Below are 15,410 nucleotides of genomic sequence, written 5' to 3' on the forward strand. Positions count from 1 at the left end.
AAAACAGCATGATACTTGTTTGTTACTGTAAACACTGTACGAGCTCTTACAGACACGAACACAATCACCTGAGATTACACTGATAAATTATTAACAGGAAGACAGAGACACAGACACACAGTCTGTTCAGCACATGTCGCTTGTAAACACAGCAGGACTGTCACGTAGAGACATTGGAATTTATGGAGAATAAAGAGAAACATAGTAACGTTCGAATTTTAGTAACATTCGAATTTTTTTAAACATTGTAACATTGTAACGGCTGGGCCTGGGCGTGCACGCGCTTAAAGTGACACAAAGTAACAACTGACAGATGCATAATGAAGGCATTAACGAATAAAAACTAGAGGTTACAGTTTTTAACCAGCAGCTAAACCAGTACTTTCATTCACCCCGCGTGGAGTCGTTTATTTTTAGAGTTAAAGTGTTTTATTTTAGGCCTCTGAAGAGAGAAATAACCGCATCCTATTCAGAGCTTCACTGTCCGATAATAACTCACATCGTTAAAGTGAATGAGAGAGACTTTACCGAGAGTGATCTCACTGAGAGCTCCGGCGCATCGCTCGCTGCTTCGGCTGATACTTTAATCCCACAGAAAACAGGTAAAAGTGTTTAGATGAGCACGAGCGTGTCCTCTCCTCCTCCTCCCCACAGCGCGAGACTCCAGAGAGACTTCCCTGAGAGCCGCGCGCTGGGTCCTAGAGCCCGCCGTATCATCATAACACTACACTACAACACCTCAACACTACTACACTACACTACACCACTACACTGCAACACTACACTACAACACCACAACACTACTACACTACACTACACCACTACACTACACCACTACACTGCAACACTACACTACAACACCACAACACTACACCACAACACTACACTACAACACTACACCACAACACTACAACACCTCAAAACTACAACACTACACCACAACAACATTACAACACCACAACACTACATTACAACACTACACCACAACAACATTACAACACCACAACACTACATTACAACACTACAACACCTCAAAACTACAACACTACACTACACTACAACACTACACAACACCTCAAAACTACAACACTACACTACACTACAACACTACACAACACCTCAAAACTACAACACTACAACAAAACTACAACAACACTACACCACAACACTACACTACACTACAGCATTACACTACACCACTACACTACAACACTACACCACAACACTACAACACCACAACACTACACAACACCTCAAAACTACAACACTACTACAACAACAACAACAACAACAACAACAACAACAACACTACAACACTGCACTACACTACAACATTACAACACTACAGCACTGCAACACTACAACAACAACAACAACAACAACACTGCAACACTACAACATTACAACACACACTACTACACTACACTACAACACCACAACACTACAACACTACACTACACCACTACCACACACCACTGCACTACACTACAACACCTCAAAACTACAACACTACACCACACCACAACACCACAACACTGCAACACTACAACAACACTACAACACCTCAACACTACACTACAACACTACACTACAACATTACAACACACACCACTACACTACACTACAACACCTCAAAACTACAACACTACAACACCACAACACTACAACACCACAACACTACAACACTACAACACCACAGCACCACAACACTACAACACTACACTACACCACATCACACCACTACACTACATTACAACACACACCACTACACTACACTACAACACCTCAGAACTACAACACTACAACACTTCAAAACTACAACACTACAACACCACAACACTACAACACTACACCACAACACTACACTACACCACTACCACACACCACTACACTACACTACAACACCTCAAAACTACAACACTACACTACACCACTACACCACACCACTACACTACACCACTACACCACTACACTACACTACACTACTACACTACACTACACTACACTACACTACACTACACTACACCACTACACTACTACACTACACCACAACACTACACTACACCACTACCACACACCACTACACTACACTACAACACCTCAAAACTACAACACTACACCACAACACCACTACACTACACCACAACACCACTACACTACAACACCTCAAAACTACAACACTACATCACAACACCACAACACTGCAACACTACAACAACACTACAACACCTCAACACTACACTACAACAATACACTACAACAAAACACTACACTACAACATTACAACACACACCACTACACTACACTACAACACCTCAAAACTACAACACTACAACACCACAGCACCACAACACTACAACACCACAACACTACAACACTACACTACACTACACTACACTACACCACACCACTACACTACAACATTACAACACACACCACTACACTACACCACTACAACATCTCAAAACTACAACACTACAACACCACAGCACCACAACACTACAACACTACACTACACTACACCACACCACTACACTACAACATTACAACACACACCACTACACTACACCACTACACTACAACACCTCAAAACTACAACACTACAACACCTCAAAACTACAACACTACAACACCACAGCACCACAACACTACAACACTACACTACAACACTACAACAACACTACACCACACCACACCACACCACTACACTGCAACACTACAACGACACTACACTACAATACTACACTTCACCACTACACTACAAGGTTACAACACACACCACTACACTACACCACAACACTACAACAATACAACACTACACTACAACACTACACCACAACACTACAACACCACAACACTACACTACAACACCTCAAAACTACAACACTACAACACACACCACAACACTACAACACCTCAAAACTACAACACTACAACACCACAACAACACTACACTACACTACACTACACTACAACACTACACTACAACATTACAACACACACCACTACACTACACCACAATGCCACAACACCTCAAAACTACAACACCACAACACTACAACACTACACTACACCACAAAACTACAACACCACAACACTACACCACACTACAACACCTCAAAACTACAACACTACACTACACTACAAAACTACAACACCACAACATTACACCACAACACTACACCACAACACTACAACACCTCAAAACTACAACACTACAACACCACAACACTACAACACCTCAAAACTACAACACTACAACACCACGACACTACAACACCTCAAAACTACAGCACTACAACACCACAACACTACAACACCTCAAAACTACAACACTACAACACGACAACACTACAACACCTCAAAACTACAACACTACAACACGACAACACTACAACACTACACCACAACACTACACCACAACACTACAAAACTACACTACACCACAACACACAATACTACACTACAACACCTCAAAACTACAACACTACAACAATACAACACTACAATACAACACTACAACACTAGAACACTGAACAACATGAGAGACAGAGAGAGAGAGTTATACAGATGTAAAGAATTTACACACACCACTACACTACACTACACTACAACACCTCAAAACTACAACACTACAACACCACAACACTACAACACTACAACACCACAGCACCACAACACTACAACACTACACTACACCACATCACACCACTACACTACATTACAACACACACCACTACACTACACTACAACACCTCAAAACTACAACACTACAACACTTCAAAACTACAACACTACAACACCACAACACTACAACACTACACCACAACACTACACTACACCACTACCACACACCACTACACTACACTACTACACTACACTACACTACACTACACTACACTACACTACACTACACCACACCACTACACCACACCACACCACTACACCACTACACCACTACACCACTACACTACTACACTACACCACAACACTACACTACACCACTACCACACACCACTACACTACACTACAACACCTCAAAACTACAACACTACACCACAACACCACTACACTACAACACCTCAAAACTACAACACTACATCACAACACCACTACACTACACCACAACACTACAACAATACAACACTACACTACAACACTACACCACAACACTACAACACCACAACACTACACTACAACACCTCAAAACTACAACACTACAACACACACCACAACACTACACTTCACCACTACACTACAACATTACAACACACACCACTACACTACACCACAACACTACAACAATACAACACTACACTACAACACTACACCACAACACTACAACACTACACTACAACACCTCAAAACTACAACACTACAACACACACCACAACACTACAACACCTCAAAACTACAACACTACAACACCACAACAACACTACACTACACTACACTACAACACTACACTACAACATTACAACACACACCACTACACTACACCACAATGCCACAACACCTCAAAACTACAACACCACAACACTACAACACTACACTACACCACAAAACTACAACACCACAACACTACACCACAACACTACAACACCTCAAAACTACAACACTACAACACCACAACACTACAACACCTCAAAACTACAACACCACGACACTACAACACCTCAAAACTACAGCACTACAACACCACAACACTACAACACCTCAAAACTACAACACTACAACACGACAACACTACAACACCTCAAAACTACAACACTACAACACGACAACACTACAACACTACACCACAACACTACACCACAACACTACAAAACTACACTACACCACAACACACAATACTACACTACAACACCTCAAAACTACAACACTACAACACCACAACACTACAACACCACAACACTACAACACCTCAAAACTACAACACTACAACACCACGACACTACAACACCTCAAAACTACAACACCACAGCACCACAACACTACAACACCTCAAAACTACAACACTACAACACGACAACACTACAACACTACACCACAACACTACACCACAACACTACAAAACTACACTACACCACAACACACAATACTACACTACAACACCTCAAAACTACAACACTACAACAATACAACACTACAATACAACACTACAACACTAGAACACTGAACAACATGAGAGACAGAGAGAGAGAGAGTTATACAGATGTAAAGAATTTACACAAAATTACATGTACATTTTTATTAGTGCTGGGCAACGATTAATCGCATCCAAAATAAAAGTTTGTGTTTACATAATATGTGTGTGTGTACTATGTATAATTATTTTGTTATATAAATACACACACATGCAGGTATATATTTAAGAAAAAGATGTTATTTATATATAAAATATTTATATTTATGTATAATATAAATTATGCATATGTGTGTATTTATATATCCAAAATAATTATACACAATACACACACATATATTATGTAAACACAAACTTTTATTTTGGATGCGATTAATCACGATTAATCATTGCCCAGCTCAAATTTTTATATTTAATAGATAAATAAAATAGACCTTTATCGAGACATTATGAATAATATATTTATATATATTTTTTCATATATTGATATGTGTAAGTATGTACAGTATATGTGTGTGGCCGTGTGTGTGTGTATATATATACATATATACATATATTTATTTATTTATATTTCTTATAAAGTTATAGACAAACTATGCTGTTTTTATTGAATTCCAATTTTTATTTTTAATATTAAAGTATTTTGTCTTCATAATTTCATAACGTTTTTTTCATTACTTTATTGTAATACATTTTTAATGTTATTTGTTGTTATATTGTATATTTCTTATATAAGAATTATATATACAAATATTATATTTTATTTAATAAATAAATAAAATAGACATTTATCAAGAAATTATGATTTTTTTTATGAATAATAATTAATGTTTGTGTGTGTGTATATATATATATATGTAGAGAGAGAGAGAGAGAGAGAGAGAGAGAGAGAGAGAGAGAGAGAGAGAGAGCATTTTTTTTCTCATAGTAATTGACAAACTATAATGTGTTTTTAATTCCTTTTTTTTTCTTACAGTATTTTTGTCTCAATAATGTCTTGATATTTTTTTTTTATTATTCATTACTTATCACCTTATTGTAATACATTCTTGTTGTTATTTATTTTTCTTGTCATTAGTTGTTTTTGTGAATAAAGCTTTTGCAATATTGAAAACACAATCATATCAATAAAGTGTTTTAAATGCAATATTCTCTCTCTGTGTGTGTGTGTGTGTGTGTGTGTGTGTGTGTGTGTGTGTGTGTGTGTGTGTGTGTGTGTGTGTGTGTGTGTGTGTGTGTGTGTGTGTGTGAGAGAGAGACAGTGGACAGCAGAGGAATGTGATCTTTTGTCTGTCACAGAGGCTCGGGTCGGAATGCCATTGATGAGACGGAGAGAAAGAAACGAGGAAAGTTTCTCTCTCGCTCTCTCTCTCTCTCTCTCTCTCTCTCTCTCTCTCTCTCTCTCTCTCTCTCTCTCTGTCCTGTGAGAAACTCTGACGCTCTCAGACGCTGGATCTCATGCTGCACAAACACTCATTGTCTCACCCGTAAACACTGCGTTCACAAACTACAGCAGCGCATGAATGAAACTCAGGGGCCCGACAGAAACAGCTTCTGTCTCCAGATGAACATCGTGGCCCAGACAGCCAGAGCCGCTCCAGTCTCTGTGGACTCCGTTTCCAACTTGCTCTTAGGGTTTTTTTACCGGTATATAAATATAAAATATAAATTTTAAAATGATTTTTTTTTTTAAATATTTTATTTATATATTGTTTTCAAGTTTAAATTAGAAAATATAATCCCAGATTTTCAACTTGGTTTTACTTTTTCTTTTTCTTTTTTACATTTTTACATTTTTACATTATTCATTTATTAATATACTATTTTTAAGTTTAAATGGGAAAAAATAACAGATTTTCAACTTGGTCTTTTTTATTTATTTATGAATGATTTATTAATGTATTATTTCTATATTGTTTTCGAGATTAAAAAAAATCCCAGATTTTCAACTTTTACTTTTTTTCTTTTTTTACTTTTTAAATAATTTTTTTATTAATATATTATTTTTAAGTTTAAATGAGATTTTTGATTTTTAATTTATTTTTAAATTAATTATTGATATATTATCAATATATTATTTCCCAGTTTAAATGGGGAAAATGTTTAATTTATTTTTAAATGATTTATTAATATATCATTTACATATTATTACCAAGTTTATTTCCAGCGCAAGTGCAAAAGCTCTGATTAAATCAAAATCATTTAGACACATTGTCTAGAAACAGAAATTACTCCTTTTTTTTTTTTTTGTCTAAAATAAACAAAGTGAGTTATTACAGAGATAGCATTTGTGATTTTTCTTTATATATGAACAGATAATAAACGAGTAACACTTTATAATAAGGTTTCATTTGTTAACATGAACTAAGAATGAACAATACGTCTACAGCATTTATTAATCTCAGTTAATTGCAACCTTTAATGCATTATTAAAATCAAAAGTTGTATTAACAATATAGTGGAAACACTTTACAACAAGGTTCATTATTTAATATTAGTTAATTAACATGAACTAACAATGAACAATACTTCTACAGCATTTATTCATCTTAGTTAATATTAATTCCAACATTTACTAATACGTTAATCAAAGGTTGTATTAGTTAACATTAGTTAATGCACTGTGAGCGAACATGAACAAACAATGAACAGCTGTATTTTTATTAACATTAACAAAGATGAATAAATACTGCAACAAATGTATTGCTCATTGTTAGTTCATGTTAGTTAATACATTAACTAATGTTAACTAATTAACCTTATTGTAAAGTGTTACCAATATAGTTAATGCACAATATAGTAAGATAACATTAACAAAGAAAATACATGCTTTAGCTATTGCATTCACAAATGTGACCTATACTGTAAATTGTTACCAAAATATGTTTAATTAGATCAAACTAGTCTCATTGTGAGATCTACACATAACTATAGAAGGGAAATAAAGAAAATAAGATTATAAAGTCACTGTGAACAGAGATGTTTTTTGCCTTTCTTTTTATTTCTTTTATTTTGTTTGCTTATATATTTAATAATTGTATGTATTATCTGTTTAAATGTCAAGTCTGTAAAGCCCCCCCCTCCCTTCAGAGGAGCTGGAGATGGTCTGTAAAGCCCCCCCCCCCCCCCTTCAGAGGAGCTGGAGATGGTCTGTAAAGCCCCCCCCCCCCCCCCTTCAGAGGAGCTGGAGATGGTCTGTAAAGCCCCCCCCCCCCCCCCCCTTCAGAGGAGCTGGAGATGGTCTGTAAAGCCCCCCCTCCCCCCCCCCCCCCCCCCCCAGCTGGTCTGTAAAACACCCACCCCACCCCACCCCCCCTTCAGAGGAGATGGAGCTGGTCTGTAAAGCCCCCCCCCCCACCCCCCCTTCAGAGGAGCTGGAGATGGTCTGTAAAGCCCCCCCCCCCCCCTTCAGAGGAGCTGGAGATGGTCTGTAAAGCCCCCCCCCCCCCCCCTTCAGAGGAGCTGGAGATGGTCTGTAAAGCCCCCCCCCCCCCCCCCCTTCAGAGGAGCTGGAGATGGTCTGTAAAGCCCCCCCTCCCCCCCCCCCCCCCCAGCTGGTCTGTAAAACACCCACCCCACCCCACCCCCCCTTCAGAGGAGATGGAGCTGGTCTGTAAAGCCCCCCCCCCACCCCCCCTTCAGAGGAGCTGGAGATGGTCTGTAAAGCCCCCCCCCCCTTCAGAGGAGATGGAGCTGGTCTGTAAAACACCCACCCCACCCCACCCCCCCTTCAGAGGAGCTGGAGATGGTCTGTAAAGCCCCCCCCCCCCCCCCCCCCTTCAGAGGAGCTGGAGATGGTCTGTAAAGCCCCCCCCCCCCCCCCAGCTGGTCTGTAAAACACCCACCCCACCCCACCCCCCCTTCAGAGGAGATGGAGCTGGTCTGTAAAGCCCCCCCCCCACCCCCCCTTCAGAGGAGCTGGAGATGGTCTGTAAAGCCCCCCCCCCCTTCAGAGGAGATGGAGCTGGTCTGTAAAACACCCACCCCACCCCACCCCCCCTTCAGAGGAGCTGGAGATGGTCTGTAAAGTGTCCGACAGCTGTTTGAGCAAAAGGTTGAACAGTTGCAGAGGCCAGAAGCTCAGCAGCTGCAGATCTCAGTGTTCACGAGCAACTACACCTTCATATACCAGACCTACAAATAGCCCTGAACTATGTGTTCTGTTGCATCTATGTGTGAATGCGCAATTGCATTTGCATGTATTCTTTTAGCAGATGCTTTAAATTCAAATCATTTCATGCTGTGAAACAAAGGTTACAGGCTGGAGATGGTCAGGAGAGTTTGCCGTCTTTTGCATCGTTCCAAACGAATACAACGTCGTTTTCCTTTACAAATGATGTGATCAGCCGTAGTTAAACGAGCACTGAGAATGTCTCAGTGACATGAGCTAAACCTGATGATGATGAAGATGATGAAGATGATGCTCTCCAAAGAACATCTTGAGCTTCAGTGGAAGAAAGAAGATCTGACCGTCTGAACAAAGAGGCGAGTGATTAATGACACTCATTTACATTTCATTAGTCACAGAGATTTAAAGAATACAAAATAGGAGGCTTTATTCATTTATAAATAATTTTTTTAATTATTATTAATATATTATTTATATTGTTTTTAATTTTAAAGGAACAAAATACCAGATTTTCAACTTGATCTTAGAATTTTTAAAATACATTTTTACATTTTAATTTTTGTATTATTTATTAATAAATTATTTACATATTGTTTACAAATAAAAAAAAGCGATTTTCAACTTGGTCTTAGATTTTTAATAATACATTTTCATTTATTTTGAAATTATTTCTTAATATATTATTAGTACATTAATTCCGGGTTTAAATGAGAAAAAAACCCAGATTTTAAACTTGGTCTTATAGATTTTTATTTTTTATTTTACATTTTTACATTTAATTTCTTGATAATTTCTTAATATATTATTAATATATTATTTACCGGTTTAATTATTTATTTATTTTTAAATCCCAGATTTTCAACTTTTTAAATCATTTTTAAAAATATTTTTTTATGATTTATTAATATATTATTATCCCATATATTCAACTTGGTCTTTTGAACCCCACTGTATACGTGAGTGACTTATTAGTGGAACAATATAACATGTACCGATAGGAAAGCAGTGAGTTCAGAAAGCACTCTTGTCATTTACTGTAGTTTAGATGAAAGCTCAGAGTAACTTCAGGGAGACTCGAGGGCGAGTCGGTGCCAAGACATTCCAGCTCGGAGCGGGATTATCTTCGATTAGATCCCAGAAACTCTCTCTCAGCACACAACAAACCTGTGAGAGCAACAATGAGCTGGAGGACGGCAGCTTCTAATTATACACTTACATGTTGCAAATGTCTCTTATTTTCAGCTTGAGTTGTAACCTAAGAAATCTGTTCTGAGAAAGAAAAATGCACCTGCTATGAGTCATATTTAAAAGTTTGAAAAAACTCAAGATTTAAATGCATGCATAGCTAAAACCCATAAAGATAAGTGAATATACAATTAATGCAGATATTGTAACTTGTGAATAACCCTCAAAATGTGTGTGTGTGTGTGTATATATATATATATATATATATATATATATATATAAAAATTGAAAATCTTTTTCCATTTAAACTTGGAAATAATATATAAGTAATATATTAATAAATTAAAAATGTAACAAAAAAAGTAAAAAAGTTGATGAAAATCTGGAATATGTTTTCATTTAAACTTTTTAATTTAAACTTGAAAACAATAGGCTATATAAATAATATATTAATTACTAAAAAAATATTTAAACTTTTTTCTTAAATAAAACTTAAGAACAGTAGAAAAACAAGTTTTTTCATGTAAACTTGAAATCAATATATAAATAGGCTAACATATTAATAAATAACTAAAAAATAATAACAAAATGTAAAAATTCTTTAAAAAAGATTATAAGACCAAGTTGAACATTTCGATTTTTTTTTTAACTTGACAACAATATATAAATAATACATTAATAAATAATAATAAAAAAAATTATAATAATAATTCGCATATATATATGACTTGCATTAGCCTATATCAAAAACATACACAAATGATCTTTTATAAATGTAGACTGAGTGGCACAGCTGTCTTTTAAGTGATCACTGCTACTTACTGCCCCAGTGTGAGTTTGTCCTGAAGTACAGTACACTGGTGTTATCGCGAGACTGGACCATTAACAACCTGCCTGACACACACACACACACACACACGCGCAGCGCAGAGTGTTTCATGCGCACCAGAGAGACTCGAGGAATAGACCCAGAGACTCCAACATCTGGACTCACACCATGAGCGCGCGCGGGTGCTTCTGATGACGCGACAGTGAGTATAGATATATATTTATGAGTTTTAATATGGACTTTCATGCATTCAGTGTGAAACATTGTATCTGCGCGCGCGCGTTTGATCCGCGAGTTCCGCTGCCGCGCTTCACATCGGACGTTCACGATGTGTGTTCAGTGAACGATCTGCGTGTAAAGTGTGAATTAAACGATTAAAGAAGGAGAAAAGACGCGTAAAAGTTCCTCTGTCGTGTCTCTAATGCGCAACGCTCTTGTTCTAACGCTCGTTTTAAACAAAAGTGTCCCGTCATGAGCTTGTGCGTGCGTCAGAAACTTTAATATCAGCGCGACGCGTCTGTCTGTGAATATCACGTTAATATCACAACGCGTTAAAGAGCGTAAAGTCAGAGAAGTTTGCGGTTTCTCAGATGAACATATGGCATAAAGACACAGCTGGAGATTTGAGGCTGATGTCAGAGCAGCTGACTCTACCAGATCACACACACACACACACACACGCGCGCGCGTCTCTCGATCGTCTGCGTTCAGTCTTCTGCTGCTCTGAACTCTTCTGTTCTCTGATTGAATGTCGTGTTTTAGATGTTGGTCCGTGTTTTGCTGGTGTTTGGAGATGTGAGCTGCTGTTTGCGCATGTCTGGATGATTATTCTCATTCTCTGCGGTTTGATGGAAAGCTCGACCTGAAGATCAACTGTGTGAGATCTGATCTAGAAGAGGGTGAGCTGATGCTGTTTCTTATAGTTTAACATCAGGTTGTGTTTGTTAGACAGTTTCTGACAGCTGATGTGATGAAGAAAACAGCTTGGAAGCACAACTTGCTTTTAATGTGTTCAGTGGGTTTTCTTCCACTGTTCGTTTGACACGCATTTATAAACGCAGCTGAATGTGAACACAACATGTTTTAAACGCGGAATAATTCGACTTTTTATGTGTTGTGCTTGAGATAAAAGTTGTTTGTGGACTGGAAATGATTGGTTTGCAGCAGGTTGGCTCCACTTTTTGTTCGTCGCAACTTGTTTTTAATGCATCATGGCTGAATATGTCGAATTTTTATGTGTTGAATTAGAAGTTATTTTCTTTGTAGACTGTTCATCTGACATGCATTAAAAACAGCTTGATTTTAATTCATTTTTAATGCATTATGGCATTACTTCTGTCTGGCATCAATGGCGCGTGCGTGTGTGTGTGTGAGAGAGAGAGAGAGAGAGAGAGAGTGTGTGTTGCATTAGAAGTGATTTTCTGTGCTTGAGATAAAAGTTTTTTGTAGACTGAAAATGGTTGGTTTGCAGCAGGTTGGCTCCACTTTAGTTTGTTTCAACTTGTTTTTAATGCATTATGGCATTACTGTCTGTCATGAGTGTGTGTGTGTGTGAGTGAGTGTCTGTGTGAGAGAGTGTGTGTGTGTTGCATTAGAAGTGGTTTGTTAAATCATCTGGCTCAACTAACTGGTCTCCAACTGATCCTTAGTGTGTGTGTGTGTGTGTGTGTGTGTGTGTGTGTGTCTGTGTGTGAGTGAGTGTGTGTCGCATTAGAAGTGATTTCCAGCGCTTGAGATGAAGTTTTCCGTCGACTGAAAACGCGTGTGTCCACTTTTGTTTGTCTCCAGCGGCCCGTCGTTAAGTCTGCACGTTATGAATGGCTGCCCAGCGTTTATTTAACATCCAGTTTTTCCTGTTTTCCGGCAGGTTCCCGGCATAAGAATGGAGTTCCCAGAGCATAGCCGGCAGTTGCTTGCGTGCCTGAGTCAGCAGAGACAGCAAGGGTTCCTCTGCGACTGCACCGTTCTGGTGGGACCGGCCCGGTTCAAAGCGCACAGATCCGTCCTGGCCTCGTGCAGCATGTTCTTCCACCTCTTCTACCGGGATCAGCCGGAAAAATGGGACCTCGTGCATTTAAACAGCGACATCGTGACGGCGCCGGCTTTCGGTTTGCTTCTCGAATTCATGTATGAAGGAAAGCTTGCGTTGGGAAGTCTTCCCGTCGAGGACGTCCTAGCCGCCGCCAGCTATCTACACATGTACGACATCGTGAAGGTGTGTAAGGGAAAACTGAAGGATAAGGAGATGTGCGACGGGATCGGGCAGAAGGCGAACGGTCACCCGGATCTTGTAAGTGTCAATTATGTGTCAGCAGAGGCCGAGGTTTGTGTCCGAACAGCTGGAAAGACAAAAGCGGATGTCAGGAGTTCCCAAAGGTCGGATGACACGGATTGCGCGCTGGATTTGTCTTTCAAGCCTCTCCGAGACGACGCGTGTGTTTCGGGACAGCTGGCCCTCGACAGCCAGCAGCAGGACACCGAGACACTTGTTAAAGATGAACATGACTTGCTGTCAGAGCAGGAGGACGGTGATCCGGAGAGCCCGGAGAGCCAGCGCTTTGGGAATAACGCCAGGAGTTCAGTGGTGACAGGGTTCGCTGAACTCTTCCCGGGAAACAAGTCCGGTTTGCTCCCTGCGGACGACGAGCTGATGGACGAGGGATTGCGCGTGCGTTCGGAGCGCCAGCTCGGAGACAGCGAAGGCGAAGACGAGGACGATCTCGCGTCTTCGGATATCTCCACGTCCAGCGGGATTCTTCTCCCGACGGGAGGCCAGCAGGTGTGTGTGTGTCCGTTGTGCAGTAAGGTTTTCCCGAGCCCACACGTGCTTCAGATGCACCTCAGCGCTCACTTCCGGGAGAAGGACGGCGTCCGCTCCAAACTCTCTCCCGACGGATCCGTTCCCACGTGCGGTCAGTGCGGGAAGACCTTCTCCTGCATGTACACGCTCAAACGACACGAGCGCACACACTCCGGGGAGAAGCCGTACACGTGCGGACAGTGCGGGAAGAGCTTCCAGTACTCGCACAACCTGAGTCGGCACGCCGTGGTTCACACTCGCGAGAAACCGCACGCGTGCAAGTGGTGTGAGAGACGCTTCACACAGTCTGGAGATCTGTACCGGCACATACGCAAGTTCCACTGCGGACTCGTCAAAACACTGGCCATCGGATGAAAGAAGCGAGCTGTCATTTAATATAATAATGATAATAATATAACATCCGGTGTTTTGCAATCGGCAGAAGTTTGTTTATTGACACAATTGTGTCTCCGGCAATCAAACATTTGATGCACTTGGGACTTTGAGACTCACCATATATAAATACATATGCATATGTATATGTGTGTGTGTGTGTGTGTGTGTGTGAACATGCAACGCACTGATGAAATGGTTATGCAGCTCCGTCCAGAAGATTTGATTTCATATCTGCTGTAATTTATCACATATTACTTGACCATTATTGAGTTTTGAAGATGTACTGTATGGTTGATGATTTCATTCATTTGTGCGTAATCACAAACACACACACACACACACACACACACTCCCTCACACACACACTCCCTCACACACGCACTCATGCACACCCTTACACAAACACAAATAAACAAACAGACACACACACACTCTCACACACACACTCATACACAAACACAAAAAAACAAACACACACTTTCATTCATTTGTGCGTAATCACACACACACACACACACACACACACACACACACACACACACACACACACACACTCCCTCACACACGCACTCATTCACACCCTTACACAAACACAAATAAACAAACAGACACACACACTCTCACACTAACACACACACACACACACACACACACAAACAAAAAAACAAACACACACTTTCATTCATTTGTGCGTAATCACACACACACACACACACACTCCCTCACACAAGCACTCATTCACACCCTTACACAAACACAAATAAACAAACAGACACACACACTCTCACACTAACACACACACAAACACACACACACTCACACACACGCACTCTCAAACACACGTACGCACTCTCTCTCTCTCACACACACACACACACACACACGTACACACTCTATCACACACACACACTCTCAAACACACACT

The 15,410-nt window shown here is 39.9% G+C and overlaps 2 protein-coding genes across 3 annotated transcripts in view; one reads left to right on the forward strand and one right to left on the reverse strand.

Annotated features, from left to right (window-relative positions):
- The window catches only part of akt1 (v-akt murine thymoma viral oncogene homolog 1), a 66,743-nt gene extending 66,072 nt beyond the window's left edge, over positions 1-671 (reverse strand). Inside the window, exon 1 of the mRNA XM_079852561.1 lies at positions 529-671. The gene's annotated coding sequence lies outside the window, so the exon portion shown is untranslated. The remainder of the gene's footprint in view (positions 1-528) is intronic.
- A 10,686-nt stretch (positions 672-11,357) lies between these two features.
- zbtb42 (zinc finger and BTB domain containing 42) lies at positions 11,358-15,158 on the forward strand. 2 transcript variants are annotated; one of them, XM_079854096.1, is made up of 2 exons: positions 11,358-11,491; positions 13,157-15,158. In XM_079854096.1, exon 2 carries the CDS (start codon positions 13,172-13,174, stop codon positions 14,462-14,464), a length of 1,293 nt encoding a protein of 430 aa, XP_079710222.1. In that variant the 5' UTR covers positions 11,358-11,491; positions 13,157-13,171; the 3' UTR covers positions 14,465-15,158. The 2 variants fall into 2 exon arrangements, with proteins under 2 accessions (XP_079710222.1, XP_079710223.1); XM_079854097.1 differs by lacking the exon at positions 11,358-11,491 and adding an exon at positions 12,052-12,188.
- The last annotated feature ends 252 nt before the right edge of the window (positions 15,159-15,410 follow it).

Source organism: Squalius cephalus (genome assembly GCF_949319135.1).
Source record: "Squalius cephalus genome assembly, chromosome: 20".
Lineage (NCBI taxonomy): Eukaryota > Metazoa > Chordata > Actinopteri > Cypriniformes > Leuciscidae > Squalius > Squalius cephalus.